The sequence below is a fragment of the Dromiciops gliroides genome, chromosome 3 (genome assembly GCF_019393635.1).
Source record: "Dromiciops gliroides isolate mDroGli1 chromosome 3, mDroGli1.pri, whole genome shotgun sequence".
Lineage (NCBI taxonomy): Eukaryota > Metazoa > Chordata > Mammalia > Microbiotheria > Microbiotheriidae > Dromiciops > Dromiciops gliroides.
In genome coordinates this window covers 153,087,548-153,109,404 of record NC_057863.1, presented here as the reverse complement: position 1 = coordinate 153,109,404, position 21,857 = coordinate 153,087,548, and the positions used below count along the sequence as shown (strand labels likewise).

General features: G+C 38.4%; 1 protein-coding gene across 1 annotated transcript in view; it reads left to right on the top strand.

The window, feature by feature from the left end:
• Positions 1-8,641, top strand: part of ABCC4 (ATP binding cassette subfamily C member 4) — a 280,662-nt gene extending 272,021 nt beyond the window's left edge. The window contains exon 31 of the mRNA XM_043990550.1: positions 6,624-8,641. Coding sequence (XP_043846485.1) covers positions 6,624-6,731 — 108 coding nt within the window. The 3' untranslated portion in view covers positions 6,732-8,641. The remainder of the gene's footprint in view (positions 1-6,623) is intronic.
• Positions 8,642-21,857: the final 13,216 nt, after the last annotated feature.

Below are 21,857 nucleotides of genomic sequence, written 5' to 3'. Positions count from 1 at the left end.
GAAAATTTAAAATAAAATATCAAAATTTTTATTTTAATAGTACAGAACCCTTTTCATTCTTGCTAAAATGATTACTATTTTTAGTGAGAGCAATGTGATTAAATATGCACAGTGGATAGAGCACTGGACCTGGAGTCAGGAAGACCTGAGTTCAAATCTACTTACTAGATAGAAGTGTAACAGTAGACAAGTCACTCAACTTCTGTCATTCTTAGTTCCTCATCTATAAAATGGAGAGAATAATAGCACCTACCTCCCAGAGCTGTTGGGAGGAGCAAATGAGGTAATATTTATAAAAGAGCTTTTGTAATTTCTAAATTACTCTGCAAATTTGCTAGCTGTTGTTATTCATTATTTTTTAAATTCTGGTTTGCATGCTGTGATTATTTGGTAATGCTTTTGTAGTATCCCTTGGATCTGAACTCCTTTCTACTCTTTGCTGTAATAACCCTGACACTTCTCAATTAGACCATTGTAGCAGCTACCTAACTGATCCTTCTGCCTACTGTATTCCTCTCCAGTCTGTCCTTCAGATTGCCTGAATAATCTTTTTTATACTAGACTTTGTTTTCCTTTTTCTTGTGGGTTTTTTTTGGATGACCATAATTTCTTCCAGTATATCCCCAATTCCCAGAGAACCATCCCATATAACATAATATGTTAAAGCCAAAACAATGAAAAAAGGAGAGACATACACATAACTTACAAAATTTTGAAAAAGTCTGAAAATATGTGCAACACTGTGGTCTTCCCATGCTTTGTAATGGGGTGGGGTGAGGAATGTCTTTACATATCTCTTCTTTTGAGTCATACTTGTTCTTTGTAATTATGCAACATTGACCTCTTTGTGTGATTTTTCTGTTTAAATTGTATTTATTACATAGCTTGTTTTCCTGGCTACATTTATTTCATTTTCTTTCAGTTCATTTCAGTCTTTCCATACTTCTCTGTATTCATCACATTTTCTTTCTTGTGCCATAGTAATATTCCATGACATTTACATTCCACAGTTTGGTCAGCCATTCTCTTCCTTCATCATCCTCACCAACCCCCAGACTAAAGTACTTGTATCAGATTTACACAGTCAAGCAAAACAAATCTCCACGTTGGCTTCATCTTCCAACGTATGTCCCATTCTGCACCTCATATTCATCTTCTCTATCTCATAAGGGTGGGTAACATGTTTCTTTACCAGTCTTTTGGAATAGTGATGGATCCTTGCAGTGAACAATGTAGTGTTCTTTTTGTTAAACCAAACCACAGCCACCATAAGGCTTATTTGCATTGATAGGAGTTCTTAACTAAATTTTTAAACAATCTTCTTTAAGCCACCCATTGCCATATGTGATGAAATCTCTTACACAAGGTCACAAAGTGGCTAAATTTTCAGTCTTCCCCTTAGCTTACTGGCCCAGGAAACCTCTTCAGAGAAACATGTAATTTAATGGTCTTTATCACAATTTTCATTCTTGTTGAGATCGTCTTGACAAGCTATGTCTACTTTTAGTATTTATCAGCAACTAGCTTTCAGCTCATCAGCCTTTCTAACATATAAGCATTAAACATGAGTGCATCAATCAAAACTCTAAAATCAGGGGAATTAGCCAAAATCAACAGGGCTTTCACTCCAACAGATTAGGACTCATTCTTGAGCAACAGGGAATTTAACATCTGGAAATAGGTGTTTCCCAGTCAGGTTTTCTTGATCCACATTGTTCTTTTCCTAAAAAGCTGATGTAGGCAATCTGAATAGACCTTCATACATGAGCCACTCATTACTTCATTGTAATGAGTAAAAAAAAAATGCAGATGCATAAAACTGTAAGATGAATGTCCACTAACCTCCTACTCAAAACATCAGATGATAATCGCTTTTTGAAAGGTTTTCTCAAATCTTTTTTAGTGTTTCCTCTGTAATGAGAGATAGAATGGCCCAGGAGGTAAAGGACAGCCTTGCAGCCAAGAATATCCGGTTTCAGGTCCTGTTGCTAACTTACCCTCAGCAGTAATAGTGAAGTTAGAAAGAGGGGAAGGTTTTGGGGTAAGAATAATGAGTTCACTTTTGGACATTCAGACATTTAAGATGTCTACAGAACATATGATTCAAGATGTCCAGTAAGCAGAGATGTAAGACTAGAGGAGAGGGTTAGTTCATTTGACAATCAACAAGCTGATGCTTGAATTTGGGGGGCTAATGATATCATAGAGGGAAAAGAGAAGAGAGCCTAGGAAAGAGCCCTGTGGAACACCCAGACTGAGTGTGCATGACCAAGATGAAGATCCAGCAAAGCAGACTTAGAAGGAGGAGTCAGACAGGTAGGAGGAAAACTGGGAGTGTCACCAAAACCTAGATAGAAGAGAGTATTAAGGAAGAAAAGGTGATCAACCATGTCAGAGGCTGCAGAGGATGAAGTGAGAAAAGGTCATTAGATTGGGCAATTAAGAGATCATTTACTTTGGAGAAAGTAGTTGTGGTTAAATGATGAAGATGGAAATCTAAACTGAAGAGAGTTTGTACTACTTCCCCTGAGAAGTGTTTGTCCCTGTCCTTTGACCCCTTACCAATGGAGAATAGCTTTAAACAAGGGTTCTTCTTAACCTGGGGTCTCTGATCTTAATTTAAAAAAATTTATTTTGAAAATTATATTTCCTTAGGTTTCCTTTGTAATTCTATGTATTTTGCTTTTTTGTATTTAAAAGCATTATTCTGAGATTGAAATCTTATAGATTTCACCAGACTACTGTTAGAAACATAGCTAACAGCTGGAATAGTGTTACCCAGCTCAAGTATAAGCAGCTCAAGTGTTGCTAGCAACTTGCAGCTCAAAGAATCCAAGCAGGCAACAGAGGGTGGGTGAAGGCATCTTTATTCATCTTTGAAGAGGGGCACTCTTCAGAATGTGCCAGAAAATGCACTGAAGTGAGGTCCTGCACCACTATTTATACCCACCAAAGGTCCCTCTCAACCAATCACGTTACAGTTCCCCATTTACATGCAGCATTACAGAAACAACCAATCACAGCATATAGTACCAACCTCCCATATATGGTAACTTTAAGGACCAATCAGATTACACCAGTCATCCAATCAGATTGCAACACTAGGCCTTAACTTTATTCTGAGCAAGAATATCCATTCCTCACTAGAACAGTGCTGTGTTAACATACATAAACATACATAACTTTTCTAGAAACAAAACTTAAGTCGGGGTTTGAACACTGGAGTCACATGAGAATCTCCTCAGGCACCTCAAGGTGAACTCCCAGCTTAGCTCGGCTCCCACCAAGTTCAGGCCCCATTCCAGACCCAAGGGCCTTGGCTTCTCAGAGCCTTTTGGGCAGGGTAGCCCCCTCCTGGGAGGTTCAGGCAACAAAATTATGCGGCTTGAAACTAGACTCACTCTTTGTCTATAGGGCTCTGAGAAGAGTCCAAATGTAGTCTTTTTTTTTTTTTTTTTTGCGGGGCAGTAAGGGTTAAGTGACTTGCCCAGGGTCACACAGCTAGTGTCAAGTGTCTGAGACCGGATTTGAACTCAGGTCTTCCTGAATCCCAGGCTGGTGCTTTATCCACTGCACCACCTAGCTGCCCCCCAAATATGGTCTTTTCTCTCACTACCAGGATACATTACTCTAAGACTTTAAATTGCAGAGTAGCTATTGATCTGCATTGGCAGAGGGAATTCCTCACTGAGAATTTCCTATACAAATGAAATAATAGATCTAATTTTTTAGAATTTATTTATTAACTTTTTGTTACATTTTTATTTCTGTCATCCAACCCTGCATTAGTTTTGGGTTTTTTTTTGTTTTTGTTTTTGTTTTTTTGCTTTTAGTGAGGCAATTGGGGTTAAGTGACTTGCCCAGGGTCACACAGCTAGTAAGTGTTAAGTGTCTGAGGCCGGATTTGAACCCAAGTACTCCTGACTCCAGGGCCGGTGCTCTATCCACTGCGCCACCTAGCTGCCCCCAACCCTGCATTAGAAAAGGCCAACATTTGAGCGCTCAAGCTCTCACTCTTTCTCTCCCCCCTCCCTCTCCATCCCTTCCTTCAGTGATTGGATCAGTTCACAGTTTTACCAACAGAGTATTAGTGCCCCAATTTTTCCATGTCCCCTCTGAAATGTGTCATTTCCCCAGTCTTACAGGTGTTAGGTGGTACCTCAAAGTGTTTTAATTCACATTTCTCTAATCAATAATAATTTACAAAATTCTTTCATGCGACTATATATAGCTTTGAATTATCCTTCCCAAAACTGCCTGTTCATATCCTTTATCCATTTATCAACTGGAGAATGACTGATATTCTTATAAATTTGGCTCAGTTTTCTATATATTTGAAATATGAAACCCTTATCCAAGAAACTGTCTGGAATCTCATTTTTTAAAAGAGAGACAGACAAAAAGTCAGAGATAGAGAAATGACAGAGAGAAAGAGAAAAACAAATCAAGGCCAGCCCTTTATTTAAAGGAAAACAAGTTTAAAGCTAGGCATTTTTGTCTTTAATTCTAAGGTTACTTTAGTATAACATTATAGAATCATAGACTATTAGAGTTAGAAAGAGCCCTCAGATACTTTTGTATACAATCTTTTCATTTATTGGTCAAGAAAATGAAGGCAAGTGACAAGGAACATGCCTAAGATCACACCACGAGGCAGTAACAGAATTAGCACTACAACTCAGGTCTCATGATTCCCTTTTTATATTGAGATGGTCATGAAAAAGGTTGTAGTCACTTACTTAACTTTTTAGGCATCCCCTACTGTAATCCTTTATACTTTGCGAATAACTATATGTTTATTTTAGTGGATATTACCTTCCTGGGAAAAAGTGAAGGTTAATTATTTATTCTTCTGTTCATGATATTTCTGTTCAGAAAAAATCCCCCCTTTGGAGACGTGTGTGTATTTCACATGTGGGTGATATATACACAATATCTATATATCTATGTAACTGCTTAAAATTAGTCTGCATTAAAATAGGTTTCTGCTTTCACGATAGCTTAAAAGCATGAAATTAGTCCCTACAATTGGTATGAAGCCTTTATGCTTATCAAAAATAAAGTATTTATTAAGTATGACATATAAAGACAGAAATAAAAGTCTCTCCCCTTGATGCTCATCCTTTCTAGAAGAGGAACAACATCTACATATATAGGTATATAAAACATGTACAAAGCAAATACCAGAAACCTTATATGGGAAGGCAATTAGCAGTTGAGGGGACCACGGTGACTTCAACTGATAATTTTCTTTTAAATAGAATATATATTTTCAAGTCCTTTGAAGGCATAAAATACTGTACATTGATTTCATCTCAGGTGTATTCAAGCATTAGTGCAAAATTCCCTACTTTTTTCTTGTTAAATGATGTTTCAATATACAGTATTTTTATATGTAAGGATATATTCTTGGGGTAGAGAGTAACAGATAAAGAAGAAAGCTCCACATAATATATAGGTGTTTCAACAGTTATTTTTTTCTTTCTCACATGCAAAGTCTATTATCTCTAACAGTCACTTTGTTGATGATGTCCACAAATATATTTGGAGCCAGGTTTTACAAAATGGCCCCAGAATAGTATGAATATGAGCCCTGGCTCATGACACATGTCAGCCTCAGATAGATGGTGCATTTTCTGTTTTAAAGACTCAAACAAAACTTTTCACATTCTTCTTTGAAAAAAAATTACATTTGAAGTCCTTTTTCACCAAACACATTTTTAGATAAGAGCACACAAGTCTTGACATTATTTCATTTTGTTATGCGCATCTGTCAAGGAACAGAGATACGATACAGCTGCTAAAAACTGATGATTGTGGAACAGAGAGACTTGACAGCATTTCATTTCCTTTATGTTCTGATTATACATTTATCAGAAAACCTGTATCTCTTCTAGTTCAGCTAGAAATTGGTAGAATTCAAGAACTCAAAGGCTTGGCAAAGAACTGTCCTATTATTTGGTATCATCTTACATTTTAGAGAAGTTGCTTGGTTGAGTCATTGTTAAAGCCTTTGCTTCTCCTTTCATTATTGTGGTGCCCTATCCCCAGATCACATTTCTATAGGCCCTATAACTGCTTTGCCGCACAAATTAAACGCCAGGACATTTCATACATATACTCTGGAGTTTCAATGCTTGTCAATCATAGTTTATAAAATATAGGGATTACAACCTGATATTAACATCCAAATCCATTGTGCTCATTTTATGTGTGAAAATGAGAAATCCTTGTGCAGAAGCTAGATTTCACAGCCTCTTTTGTCACCCTGTTTTTAATTTATCTCCGTGTTTTGAGCCAGTAGAAATGATTTTACTTAGCAGTTTAAGGTCATGATAAAAACATATCTATAAATCTGAATGATCAGAACTAATGTGGATCTATCTACAGGTTGTTCAGGCTGGCCCTGGTGAGGATTTTAATGGGATTAATTCTTTAGGAGTATAAATAACATGGTTTTTGGGGGGACTCTGCTCTAACCATTGTGCCTATTTTGTTTTGTCAGACAAGTGCTAACTTACACTTCACAAAGGACCAGAAAAGAGTGACTTTAAAGGAACTATGACAAGAGTCATCAGTGGGTTAAAAAAAATAATTTTTTTGCACTTTTTTTCTTTTTTTAGGTGTACTTCAGAAGGAATTATGCAGAAGTTACTCCAAATGGCTATGTAGTTACGAACACTTCAAATGAGCAGTCTTCAGGTCTAATTGTTTTTGAGACAGCACTGTGATCTTAGAAGAATGGAAATGTTATGTCCAGATCATTAAGCTCTAATTGGATCCTCTTAGAGCAGATGGACGGCTTTTAACAGTGATTTTGCACTATGTGACTCGATTGTATTTTTGTTATTCTTAACCTAAAAACATATATTTATGTACCATATGTTGTTAGTTTATGGAAATGTTTTTCTGTTGTCACCCTATTATTTTAAGTGCTAATGAAACAAGATTATTTCTCATTTTTATTTAAATGCTGTGGGGTTTGTGTTTTTTCTTTGTTTTTTGTATTTGTTTTTTAACCAAATGAGAGGGGCAAGACATGAATAAAAGTAGCCAACGAGGTGATTGTGCCCTCACAGATGTCAAACCAAAGCCGACATAAGTCATATAAGGAATCCTATATACTTAGATATACTTTTTAACTGTTTCAAACATATATATCGATTTCAAATAGCATCAGGGATTCTGTTACTTGAATGTTGTGTAAAGTTGCCACTTGAAGTCTTACCTTTTCTTGTTGACATGAATAGGTTTGAATTTTTTAAGTGTCTCTATATAAAGTAGTCCAGAGGATGGAAGAACATGTAACAGAAATAATTCATGCTTTAGAAGCACTTTGGATCCATGTGCATTTGGGGGACTTTATATACAGCAAAGACAGAAACTTTAGCTTTAGCTTTAGGTATCACATCATGCTCAAGATGCAAAGTCTAAATACTGAGGGAGGCTTGTTTTATTTTATAATTTTTCTTAACAAGAATGAGGGAGACAAATGTAAGCTTTCTCAAATTAGGAGTCCGCTTATCTCACTGCAGAGCACAGACATGTATTCATTGAAATCATTCATCTTTTACATTATCAATTTTTTACTGAACATGGTGAAATTTTTAAAAAGAAGCCATATGCACTAGTCCTCAATTAACTGGAATGCTTGGGGAAGGAACAATGACCTCAGGACGTGGCATGGAGATTACTTACTTTAATAAGTTCTCAAAACACATCTTCTTTCTTATGGTTTGTCTATTTTTAGATAATGAGTAAAGAATATGTAGATCTTATGAGTACCAAGTACAACGACTTTCCTCCTCTCCTAACTTCCCCACATTTTCCTGCTGGCCTCCTTACTGACTGCTCCTACCTAGTTTCTGCTTCCTTTCTCTTCCTCCATTTTGGCTCTTGTCACTTTCCTTTCTCCCTACCCTCCCTAGTTGGTACTGCCCCCTCCCCCCAAAGAGACTAGACTGTGATCATCCTTCAGTTAACCAATCCACTGCAGCAGTGCCTTAGACTTCAGGTATTCCACGGCCTCCTTCTTGAGTTCGAATTTTGAGCAGGTCTGTGGTTGTGGAGTCTCCATGTAACTTGTACCCACAAAAAATAATGGCTAGCTGAAAGTTCTGATTAATTGGGTTCCGATTAATCCAGGTTTTTTTTACTATAATAGTAAACTATGTTTTCAAGACTTTCTTGGTTTCCTTAATGTGTAATTTCCCCAAAATTGCATTTAAGCTTTTTTTAAGGACCTTGGGGATATAACTAGACAGAGGGGGATTTTTTATATATATATCCACTAAAACATCTATATTTTTTTTTAAATAGATTTTTTTAGAAGCCACAGACTTTGTGTAATTAAGCCTTAAAAGAGTGGACTATGCAAACAAATTCAGTAAACAACTACTCATTGGTTGAGTGTTTATAATTTAAATATGTTTATTTTTAGTCATGTAAACAAAACAATATTATGATTGTTAATTTTTGTGTTTTGGGAAATTGAGATAACTGTAATAATGATGACAGTGGTTAAAAATAATAGAAGGCATTTGAAATGTACCTATGTTTATCTTGTGTATAGACAGTATCAGTTGTTGCATAAATATAGTCTTCTTTCTTGTTTTAACCTCATTGGCTTAGGACTTTTAAAAATGAAACATTTAAATATAATTGAAATAAATTTACTACTTTCATCTCCATTGAGTCCCATATTTTTTCCTCTTAAGCACAGTACTATTTCTTTAGTTCTTTCTCCCTATTTTTTTTTCCTTTTCTTTTACTTTCCTTTCTTTTGTCCTTCATTCCTTTTTTCCTCTCTTTCTCTCTGTTTCTGGTGAATGTTGATGATGTTTTTCTCAGATAAAATTGAATAGCACGAAAGAAAACTTGTCTTCCACTTAAGGTGGTTGTCTTAGTATATTAAATGCACCAAGTATTCCACCATATATGCAGATTTTCATTTCAGATGGTATGAAACAGTTATTGTTGTAGCACATCTGGTTCTAGAGTATTAGAGGCTGCCCCAAGCTCCCAGGAGGTTCCCAAAGAGTTGATTTGTTGAATTTGTTTTTAAAACACCTTACTATTTTCTTAGAATGACAAGCAACATCTGTTTCAGGAACCTTAAAAATACACAGCATGTATTTAAAGTGACTCAAGACTCTTTTACTGTTTGAAATCAGTTCTAATCCAACCATCTTGATGCAGTCTTTCAATCATCAAAGTTAGGTAAGCTAGATATTGTAAAGACTGGGATTTATGTGTTTGTTTTTGACTGAACTTTGAAAATTTGGTCTTTATTCCTTAACATTGCTTACTGTGTGCTGGGTCTTGGGCTAGGAATTGGGAATAACAGTCTCTTCCCTCCCACAAGCTTACATTCTATTAAGAGAAACATGCGGGCAGCTAGGTGGCGCAGTGGATAAAGCACCGGCCCTGAATTCAGGAGGACCTGAGTTCAAATCAGACCTCAGATACTTGGCACGTATTAGATGTGTGACCCTAGGCAAGTCACTTAACCCTCATTGCCCTGTAAAAAAAAAAGAGAGAAAGAAACATGTACGAAGAAAAGTAAGTAGAAAATATATATGTGTGTGTGTACACACATACACATGTGTGTTTAGACACAAATATAGAAGCAAATATGCGTATTATATGCAAGTAGTTTGGGGTTTTTTTTAATAATAAACATTTTTATTTAAAGTTTTGAGTTCCAAATGTAATCCCTCCTTTCCTCTCTCCCCTCCCTGAGGCAGTAAGTAATCAGATATAGATTATACATGTTATGCAAGTAATTTTGAAGGATATTACATGTCACTGGGGGGATGCGGTTCCAAGAGGCAGAGGTAAGAACATATTTCTAGCACAGGCATCGAGATGGCAGGAGGAATGTGTATTCTATTTGGGAGGCAAGGTGAAGCCACGGGGGCTTCTTGACCAGTGAAGTCACATGACTAATTCCATATTAGGAATATCAATTTGACCACTGCTGAGGATGGTTTGGAGAGCAGTGAGACTGGGTGCAAGAACAGTTAGAATGTTACTTAGTAGACCAGATGAGAGTTGATGAAGTCCTAAAATAGGGTGCACAGGGAAGTAGTGGGAAGGGGATGGATGTGAGGAATATAATGAATGTAGAATAGATGAGACTTGGCATCTTAACTGATTTGAAGAGTGAGAGTAAAGAGTTGATGGTGACTCCTTGGTCGTGAACCTGGATAACTTGAAAGGATTATGCTGTCCTCAATAGAAATAGGAAAGTTAGAAAGTCAGAGGCATTGGCAGAAAAAGACAATGAGATCTTTTTTGAGGTATATCTGTGACAACCACTTGTTGATGTCTTATAGGCAGGTGGTGATGCTGGTCTGGAAATCAGAAAGAAGGCTAGGGTGGAAATAGATATAGATCTGGTTGTAACCCTGAGAGAGATGATAACTAAAACCTCAGAGTTGATGGGATCATAAAGAAAGTGAATGTGGAAAATGAAGAGGGTCTAAGACAGTGCTTTGGGGTATGCCCACATATAGAAAGTGTCATATGGATGACTGATGATACCACAGAGGATACCAAGAGGAGCTGCAAGACAGGTCAAAGGAAAACCCAAGCAAGAATTATGTCATGAAAACTAAGAGAGTGGGGGCAGAAAGAATAGACAGCTATCAAATTCAGCAGAGATGTCAAGAACGATAAAAGGCCTTTGGATTTAACAATTAAGAACTCAATATCCTTGAAAAGTGCAGTTTCAGGTGGCTGATGAGGTGGGAAACCATATTGCAAAGTATGGAGATCTCAGAGAGCTTGTTTCTAGGAGTTTGGCTCTGAAAGGAAGGAGAAAGGACAGTAATTGTTTGAGGGAAAGACAAGCTCAAGTGAAAATGTATTAAGGGATGGGGAAGATCTAGCTATATTTTTAAGCTTTCAGTGTACTAAGTGGGCAGGCTCCTTAAAGAGACTAGAAGGGCTAGAAGTACACATAGTTTGGTACTATCAAAGAGTAGAATACAGCAAGATCAGGGCAGCTAGGTGGCACAGTGGATAAAGCACCGGCTCTGGATTCAGGAGGATCTGAGTTCAAATCCAGCCTCAGACACTTGAAACTTACTAGCTGTGTGACCCTGGGCAAGTCATTTAACCCTCATTGCCCTGCCAAAAAAAAAAGAGTAGAGCAAGATAAGAGTTCGGAATGATTTTAAGGTGATTTCAAGATGTAGAATTGGGGAGAAGTAGGAGCTCATGAAAGATGGCTTCACATCAGAACAAATTTAATACAATGCAACCTATTGACATTCTCCATCTAACAGTTCTGAGATAATGAGAATGTAATTTTTGCTATAAACTAGTTTCTATTTGTATATTAGTATAGATACAAATAGAAATATTTCAGTTGTGTGCTTTTCCACACTGGGCACTGGCTGCATGAAGTCAGTCCATTCATTGAAGAAACTTTAATCATTTGGTATCTTGTAAAAAAAAAAAAGTAAACAATAGATTGAATTTTTTTCAGTTCTTAGCTGTTTGTTTTGGCAGTGTATATATAGTGCATTTTAGGGCTTTCCTTTTCCCATGGAATTCCTGGAAAGTTTTAAAAAAACAAAAATTTTCTCCTTGTCTAGGAGCTAGGCATTTTTACCAAATTTAATTCTGGAAAGAAATTAAGAATCTTAAAAATCCATTAAGTATATTCCCTAACATACAGAAAATTGGTTTGTCACAAGAATGTGAAAATTAGCATTACGTTCTCCTTTTTCATATTATGGGGGAAAAAGAAGTGTTCATCTAATTCCTAGTCCTAATAGTGCATCTACCACAATTCTCTATATAGGTCTGGTTGCTCCTCAAGAATATGGTGCAAATAGACATGCAACTAAAATTATCCAGGAAATGGAGGAACTTCCACATAAGAACATACCAAAGAAAAGATTAAAGCTAAGACTCTCATCAAAACATAATCATGGGGGCAGCTAGGTGGCGCAGTGGATAAAGCACCAGCCCTGGATTCAGAAGGACCTGAGTTCAAATCCAGCCTCAGACACTTGACACTATTTGTGTGACTCTGGACAAGTCACTTAACCTTCATTGCCCTGCAAAAAAAAGACATCAATATTCCACTAGAACTAATGCAGCTAGTCTTAATCACTGAATGGGGATTACCTCAGGAAAACTGAGATCTGGGAAAGACCTTGGTTTAAAAAAGCCAAGGAAGGGCAGCTAGGTGGCACAGTGGATAAAGCACCAGCCCTGGATTCAGGAGTACCTGAGTTCAAATCCGGCCTCAGACACTTGACACCTACTAGCTTTGTGACCCTGGGCAAGTCACTTAACCCTCATTACCCCACCAAAAAAAAACCATTAAAAAAAAGCCAGGGCCCCCAGTGCATCTGGGGCCATCTCCAATTGTCCTGATGTATGTCTTGCCACTGAACCCAGATGACTCTGGAGGAGATAGTGAAACTAGTGACCGCACAGTCCTGCCTCCCTTAAATCCAATTCCCCTTCAAGTAATGATATCACCTTCCCAAGGTCATTGGGCCTCTTCAAGAATGAAGGACCAACAATAGAACCAGTGCAACACCCACACTGTCTTTCTGCCTTCTCTTGTACAACCCTACATTTACTAGTTATATATACTCTCTCGTACACAGATCCTCACTAGTAATGGGGTATAGCTTACTTACATCCCCTGCCCCAATGTGTCCCTCCATTAGACCTTCTTCCTTTCCCTTCCCTCCTTTCTCTTTCTTTCTTTCTTTCTTTCTTTCTTTCTTTCTTTCTTTCTTTCTTTCTTTCTTTCTCTCTCTCTCTCTCTCTCTCTCTTCCTTCCTTCCTTCCTTCCTTCCTTCCTTCCTTCCTTCCTTCCTTCCTTCCTTCCTTCCTTCCTTCCTTCCTTCCTTCCTTCCTTCCTTCCTTTCTTCCTTCCTTCCTTCCTTCCTTCCTTTCTTTCTTTCTTTCTTTCTTTCTTTCTTTCTTTCTTTCTTTCTTTCTTTCTTTCTTTCTTTCTTTCTTTCTTTCTTTCTTTCTTTCTTTCCTTCCTTCTTTATTTTTTATTTGGTGAGGCAATTGGGATTAAGTGACTTGCCCAGGGTCACACAGCTAGTAAGTGTCAAGTGTCTGAGGCTGGATTTGAACTCAGGTCCTCCTGACTCCAGGACCAGTACTCTATCCACTGCACCACCTAGCTGCCCCCCTCCTTTCTCAATGTATTCTTCTTTCCCACCTTTCCTATTCTTCTAAGATCAGCAAAACATAACAGAATCACTCCCACTGCTTTTTACTGTTTTGTGAGGTTATGCTGCTGTTCAGATTATTCCACTATCCTCCACTGTTGTGACATTTTTTTGTTGTTGTTTTTTGGGTTTTTTGTGTGTGTGTGAGGCAATTGGGGTTAAGTGACTTGCCCAGGGTCACACAGCTAGTAAGTGTTAAGTGTCTGAGGCTGGACTTGAACTCAGGTACTCCTGACTCCAGGGCCAGTGCTCCATCCACTGTGCCACCTAGCTGCCCCTTTTTTTTTTTTTAACGAGGCAATTGGGGTTAAGTGACTTGCCCAGGGTCACACAGCTAGTAAGTGTTAAGTGTCTGAGGCCGGATTTGAACTCAGGTCCTTCTGACTCCAGGGCCGGTGCTCTATCCACTGTGCCACCTAGCTGCCCCTCACTGTTGTGACATTTTGCAAATGGGTTTGTATTCCAAACTAGTGTTGCTCTTGGCTATGATGTCTCTTCACTTAATGAGAAACAGCCTCATAAAAATCTCAGAGATGGAGAGGACCTAAAAGGTCATCTAATTCAAACCATTCCTGAATTGGAATTCTAAGAAAACGCCTCAACCCTCCATGACTACCAAGTACACAGGTAGACAGAGGCTTCCTATAATGCTAAGACGCCTGGCTTGATATCTCTTCCAACTTTCTCCATCATCAAAGCTGGGAAGGAAGGTAAAGTTCTAGCCTTTACCCCTCAGGAACTAGATTTGGAGGCTTCCTAACCTCAGTGTCATCCTTGAAACTCACACCACATGTCAGATGTGTTGTCAAGTCTTGTCATTTCTGCCTTCCCATCATCTCTTGTATATCCACTCATATAACCAGCCCTCTCAGCATCTCAGACTTGTATTATTGCAATAATCTTCTGTTTTGTCTCCCTGCCTTCTCTCTCCCCATTCCAGTCCACCCTCCATTCAGCTGCCAGAGTGATCTTCCTAAAGTGAAGGTGTGGCCATGAAACCTCCCTGCTGAATAAACTCCAATAGCTTCCTGTTACCTCCAGGATTAGTCAACAAACATTTATTAAGCACCTACTATGTGCTATGCAACTGTGCTTATGTGGGGGATACAAAGAAAGGCAAAAGACAGTTCCTGCTCTCAAGGAGATTACAGTCTAATGGGGAAAATAACATGAAAACAATTATATTCAAACAAGGTAGATACATGACAAATTGGAGATAATCAACAGAGGAAAGACACTGGCATTAAGGAGATGGAAAATGCTTCCAGTAGAAAGTAGGATTTTATCTGGAACTTGAAGGAAGGAAAGCCAGGGAATCTACAAAGTAGAGATGGAGAAGGAGAGAATTTCAAATATATTTTAAATATAAAATCCTCTCTTTCGATTTTTTTTTTTTGCAGGGCAATGAGGGTTAAGTGACTTGTGTCAAGTGTCTGAGGTCAGACTTGAACTCAGGTCCTCCTGAATCCAGGGCTGTTGCTTTATCCACTATACCACCTAGCTGCCCCCTCTTTGGATTTTAAAGTCTGTCATAATGACCCCTTCCTACCTTTCAAGTCTTTTTTACACTTTACTACTCCTCTCCACACATTCCACAATCCAATGACCCTGGATTTCTTGCTATTCTTTGCATATAGCACTCATCTCTCTTAAGGACGACTAGGTGACAGAGTGAATGAATAGTATGGGGCCTGGAGTCAAGAAGACTCATCTCCCTGAGTTCAAATCTGGCCTCAGACACTTACTAGCTGTGTGACCCTGGACCAGCTTCATCCATACATCAACCTCTTTGGAGCATTTGACATCATCAGTTACCTTCTCCTCCTCCTCCTCCTCCTCCTCCTCCTCTTTTTTTTTTTTTCTTTTGCGGGGCAATGAGGGTTAAGTGACTTGCCCAGGGTCACACAGCTAGTAAGTGCCAAGTGTCTGAGGCCCGATTTGAACTCAGGTCCTCCTGAATCCAGGGCCGGTGCTTTGTTTACTGCACCACCTAGCTGCCCCCATTACCTCCTTCTAAAGACTCTTCTTACAGTATTTTCCTGACATTGTACCCCCTTGGTTCTCCTACCTGTTAAATAGATCCTTCTCAGCCTCCTTTGCTGGTTCACACTCCTTAACTGTGAGTGTACCCCCAGGCTCTGTCCTGGGCCCTCTTCTATGACCTCATCAACTCTCATGGACTTCTCACCTCTATGCTGATGATTTCCAGATTATTCATTCAGGTCTCCTGAGCATTAATCAGACATTGCAAACTGTCTACTGGATATTTCAAACTAAGTATCTCAAAATATGTCTAGGTCTGGACTCATTATCATTCCACCCAAATTCATAGCTCTTCCAAACTTCCCTATTCCTGTTGAGGTTACCACTATCTTTCCAGCCACTCATATACACAACCTTGACATGATCATTGACTCCTCACTTCCTCTCACATCACACATCTAATCTTTTCTCTTGTTTCTGCCTCCACGAGATCTCTTGCTTCCATTCCCTTCCCTCTATTTTGGCTTAGTTCAGGCCCTTGCGACCTCTCACTTCAACTACTGCAGTAGCCACTTAATCAGTCCCCCTGCCTCAAGTGTCTGCCAACTTCAGTCCTTCTTCCATGTGGCTACCAAAGTGTTTTTCCCCAAAATCCAGGTCCCAAAGTCTATGTCACTCTCCTACTCAATAAATTTCAACAGTTTACCATTGCCTCTAGGAACAAATAAAACTTCTCTGGATGGCTTTTTTTGTTTGTTCAGTTTTTTGTGTGTTTGTTTTTGCAGGGCAATGAGGGTTGTGACTTGCCCAAGGTCACACAGCTAGTAAGTGTCGAGTGTCTGAGGCTGGATTTGAATTAAGGAAGGTCCTTCTGAATCCAGGGCCTGTGTTTTATCCACTGCGCCACCCAGCTGCCCCTGGATAGCTTTTAAATCCCTGACTATCTGACTATCTCCCATGCTTGGAATATTTCCCCCCCCCCTTCATCTCTGCCTCCTGGCTTCCCTGGCTTCTTTTAGGTCCCAGCTAAAAGCTCACCTATTAACAAGCCTTTCCTAATCCCCCTTAATGTTAGTGCCCTCCATCTATTGATTACCCACAATTTACCCTGTTTATATCTTCTTGCTTTCATGTTGTCTCCCTCGTTAGACTATGAGCTTCTTGAAAGCAGGAACCGTCATTTGCCTTCCTTCCTATCTCCAGTGCTTAGTACCTGATATATAGTATGTTCTTAATAAATGCTTATTGACTAACTCCAACCTACCTTTCCAAACTTATTATTACTCCCTCTTCTGCCTGCGACAATTCAGCCAAATTGGGCTTTTTGCTGTTCTTCATAAGAGACATTCTTTTCTTTGTACTTTTGCACTGGCAATTACCCATGCCTGCAATGTAATCCCACCTCACTGCTCCCTTTTATTCTCCCTCATTTCCTTCAAAACTCTGCTTAAGGACCACCTTCTACATGAAGTCTTTCCTGATCCCCTAACTGTTTGTATCCCCATAAATGTATCTTCTATTTATTTTATACAGACTTCTTTATATACATGCTGTTTCCCCTGATAGACTGTAAGTTTCTTGAGGGCAGGGAGCTTTTCATTTTTTATTTTGTATCCCTGTCTTCTCGCCCAGTGCCTGGCACATAAGAAGTACTTAATATATTCTTGTTCATTGATTGATTAATTACTCAAATTAAAATTAAAATAAACCCTCAATCCCCAGAGTACATCTGGGAAAGACGAAACGATTGTTGACCTGAAGATGTCTTGAATAGGAAGAAGGAGGAGGAGGAGGAGGAGAAGGAAGAAGAAGAAGATAGAAGAAGAAATGATACTTTAAAAGTAATCCAAAAAGATCCATATTTGGATAATCAGGAGTTGAGTATATAAGGGATTTGATTGTCCAAATTGTTTTCATTGTGAATATGGTGCACATACTACTCCAGAATGAATCTTTCCAATCTAGCTTGGGCCTTTGAGAATAAATAAATATGCACACATGTGTTCACCAGGCTTCCTAACATCTCAGACAAGAATGCCCTGCATGTACAGTCAAGTGCTCTGCAGGAGGCTGAGTTGCAGAATGCATGCGGATACAGGATGTGATCAGTCCCTCCAAGAACAATGGATTGAGTGAGACAATCCTGGAAATTTGGCTCATCAGTGATTCTGCATTTGGCATGTCCTATAGCCTAAGGATCCCATAATGCTGTGCCTTCCATATATGAGAAATTTTGTCAGCAACTGATACCTTGGTGATTATGTGCTGCCAAACCCAAGAACGGAGCTTCATGAGAAGGAGTATTCCATGTCCATCAGCTGAATGGATTAGAAGCTACAGACCATAACATAACTTAATGCCCACACTTTAAGGAAAGTTATGTAGACAAATCCACATTGTATGTATCCATCCAAATTATCAAAAGAGATATCCATTTTACAGGAGAACTTTTTGTCCTACATTTTAAAACTTTCGTTATCAAGTTTATTTTGGCAAAGCTTTTCTTAGCATGGAAATGAACCGAAATCCTTTTGACATCTCTATTTTGCTCAAATTTGAAGTTGTCCATTTAGGGCCAGTTTATATAGTCTTTTCTTTGCTCTCATCTACTTTCCTTGTGAAGTATATGCCACCCTAAATAGTGCTTTTTTTATACTTGTAAATGTTAGTTGGGTAGACGTATGTAGATAGATAGATAGATAGATAGATAGTAGGTAGGTAGCTATAGATACATACAGGGTAGATTTATATTGATATTTTAATTGGTTTATTCATACAGAAAACCATCTTCATAAAAACTTACCTTTGTAATATGGAATAATGGTGAGAAAGCAGAATTTTTAAAAGAAATCCCAAAAGTTATCTCCTATCTTATCCCACACATATCCTTTAAAGATATACATTACAACTGGATACTAGGTTTCAAGCTAGAAGGGATTAGCATCTCTCTCACAGGGCTATTGAAAGGAATGAATGAAATGGCATATGTAAAGAGCTATGCAAGTGCTAGCTAGTGCTATAATAATTTTTCATTTCTGTAAAGAAGGGAAGCAAAAGTCTTTTCTCATTTCCTTTTCATGGCAAAGCTTGATCATTATAATTAAACAGTGGTTATTTTCATTATTTTTGCCTCTTTCCATTGACATTATCAGAGTCACCGTGTACATTGTTTGTCTGGTTCCATTTATTTCACTCTGGATCAGTTCATAAGTCTTCCCAGGTTGCTCTCTATTCTCATACACTCCATCACTGTTTCTCATGGGTCAGTTATGGATGGGCATCCACTTTGTTACCAGTTTCTTGCCTCCACTAAAGGTGCTACTCTAAATATTTTGGTGTACATGGGGCCTTTCTTTCTATCCATGACCTCCTTGGGCCTTGAAATAGAATTTCTAAGTCCTCTAGGTCAGGGATTCTTAACCTGGGATCTATAAACTTGGTTTCTTAAAAAATCATAACTATATTTCAATGTAATTGATTTCATTTTTAATCCTGTGTACTTTATTTTAAGCATTTTCAGAAATTATTCTGAGAAGTGGTCCATAGATTTCACTAAAAAAAAAAAATAAACAAAAATCTATGACAGAAACAGTTTAAAAATCTGCTCTAGGGCATGGACATTTTAGTTTTTTAGCATAAAGAAACAGATTACATAGGAATGCTTATAGGACAGATAATGACCATTTTTAAAATTATTAAATGGGGGGGGAGGGCACAAACCCAAATATAGCTATACTGTTGACTCAGAGTTTTTTTGTTGTTTTTATAAAGGAAGAAGACCAAAATATTTCTCAGTGCCAAATTGTCATTTTGGGCCACAGAATTACATTCACAGAACTGCTTTACTTCAATAATATTTCTGAATAGATGGCCATTCATTGGGAATGGCCAAACCAATTGTGATACTTTAATGTCTTATGATAAATATACCAAACCATGAGAAATGATGAAGATAGCGAATGAGATTAGAGAGCAGCATGGGAAGACTTATGAACTGAACCAGAGTGAAATCATGTTCTGCTACGTATACACCTATTCCATTTCTGACTGAAATCATGGCTACTAGATTGCACAATGGATCTGGTTCTGCTGCTGCACGTCTTATTGGGCGGCACTTATAATCAGTTATCATGCAAAGGCAAATCGTGAAGCAAAATTTTCCTGAGAAATCTGATGTTCCCCCAAAGGATGATGATGTTAGAACTTCTCATTTGCATGTGTGGGAGCTGAGGTACAGGTGACAACTGCTTACCTTAAACAATGATTTGTTTCAATGGAATTTGGACTTTCAAGTCTTTCTCAAGCATCTGGGCTGGAAATTTGAAGATTGGCAGACAGAATGTATCAACAAGTCTGCCCAGCCTTAGGCAACAGCCTACAGGGCTGCTGGTGCTACCAGGCCAAGGAAGACTTGTAAACTATTCATGCATTGCAGTTTGTCTTGTCTCTTCCTTGCTTTGTCCCCCGGGAGCATACTAACTGAATGGACCTGAGCCATTGTCTAAGCTTTTCTTTGGGAAGGAGCTAGAGGAAGATGTATGAGAAGTCTAGGACTTTTTTGTCAAGGGAGTGATTCCAACTAGGTGGGAACTCATTTCTCAGGATCAACACTCCATTTTATCAATTACCATTATACTACCTAAGTAGTATGTTTGGAGGGATTCCAGGAAGGCCCTCATCCCCAAGTGCCTTCCTTCCAGCTGTGGCACCTGAAATTCCACCATTACTGATTCATTCCTTTGGGTGCTACCTTCTCAACGAAATTCTCCTCAAAAATGCAACAAAAAATTACTTAGGAAGGGTAATACATTGAATCACTAACCTCATTGTGGGCCAATTATATTATGGGGGATTACAGGAAGGGGAGGAGTGGTAAGGGATGAATAATAACTAATAACTAACATTTATTTAGATACCATGTTTTTAAGTACTTTTATAAAGTACCTGCATATATTATCTCCCTTGATCCTTACAACAACAACAACAACATAGGTGCCCTTACTATTCCCTTTTTATTAATAATGAAGACTGAGAGGGATTTTTGTGGGGTCACACAGCTAGTAAGCATCTGAGGAGGGTTTTGAACCTAGGTCAAGGAATTTCAACAACTGGCATAACTCAGAGGCATAATACTGCAGTCAACTCTACAGATAAAGCATATATATAAAGCATTTGTATATAAAGCATTTGGCCAACCTAAACATACTATGTCTAAGGGCAGGGACAGGAGAGAAGGAAAGAAAAAAAAGAAATGTATATGATAAGTTCATTATATTTTTAAAGGGAATAGCATGTTGTATATAATAGATCTGCAGTTTCATGTGCAATCATCTTTTTAAAATCATACTATGTTATGGAAATGCTTGTTTTATTCCATAAATTAAAAAGAAAACATTTTAAAGTATTGAGTATATTTATTATTTCATTAGTATACTGGAGAAAAAACAGTGGAATATATATATATATGTACACATACATATTGTATATATGTGTGTGTACACACACAAATACATGCAAACAAATATGTATGTGTGTGTATATCTGAGATAGAGACATAGCACATAAAACAGTCCCACTGTCCCCATCCAACAGCATTTATGTCCAGCTTCAAGCCTACTCAGAGATAAACCATGTTATCTACTAAGATCCAACATTGGAATTTGGTGAGTTGGCTTAAAGGTAGCCAAGCACTGGCCAGATTACCTGCTCCTTGATATTTCTTTGGGCAACAAAAGCAAAAACAAGAGACCAGTCTTCTGAGTATTTAGCTGGCCTGCTTGATGGAAGAAGTAAGTACACCCCAAGTCCAGGCTGCTTGAATATAACCAAGACTTAACCATAGTGCTAAACAGTGCTTCAGAAAAGTTAAGCCAGAATTCAGGTGACCCTGTAATAAGCTGTTTGAACTAAATAGTTGCCACCTACTTTTCCAGCATCAAACCAGTAAAGAAACCATTACTTAAAGTTTTCAGGCAAGGATGGATCAATGAGTGAATTGAAGGCCTCTCTCTTCAAACAAGAAGTGCTGTTCTGGACTCAGCTGTCCTTTACTGTTAAATTTTCAGTATGAGCATTTATACATCAGAAATCAGCAAAAAAAAAAGGGGGGGGACTTTACTTATTGTTTTGTTGATATCTAGGCTTAAGAAAGTAATAGAGAGGCAGCTAGGTGGCCCAGTGGATAGAGCACTGGCCCTGGAGTCAGGAGGACCTGAATTCAAATCTGGTCTCAGACACTTAACACTTAGTAGCTGTGTGACCCTGGGCAAGTCACTTAACCCCAATTGCCTCAAAAAAAAAAGTAATAGAGAAAATGTTAATAATGCCGAATAAACTTAAAAGTGTGTCATACATACATTTTCCCTGTAGGGTAGGCTGTTAAACAATTACCAGCACACCTGTGCCTACAAGTTAGGAGCCCAATTCTGCTAGTATCTTACTGTGGGACCTTGGCCTTCAGTTTCCTTAGCTGTTAAGAATGAATAAATTAGGGGGCAGCTAGGTGGCAGTGGATTAAGCACCGGCCCTGGATTCAGGAGTACCTGAGTTCAAATCCGGCCTCAGACACTTGACACTTACTAGCTGTGTGACCCTGGGCAAGTCACTTAACCCCCATTGCCCCGCAAAAAAAAAAAAAAAAAAAAAAAAAAAAAAAGGAAT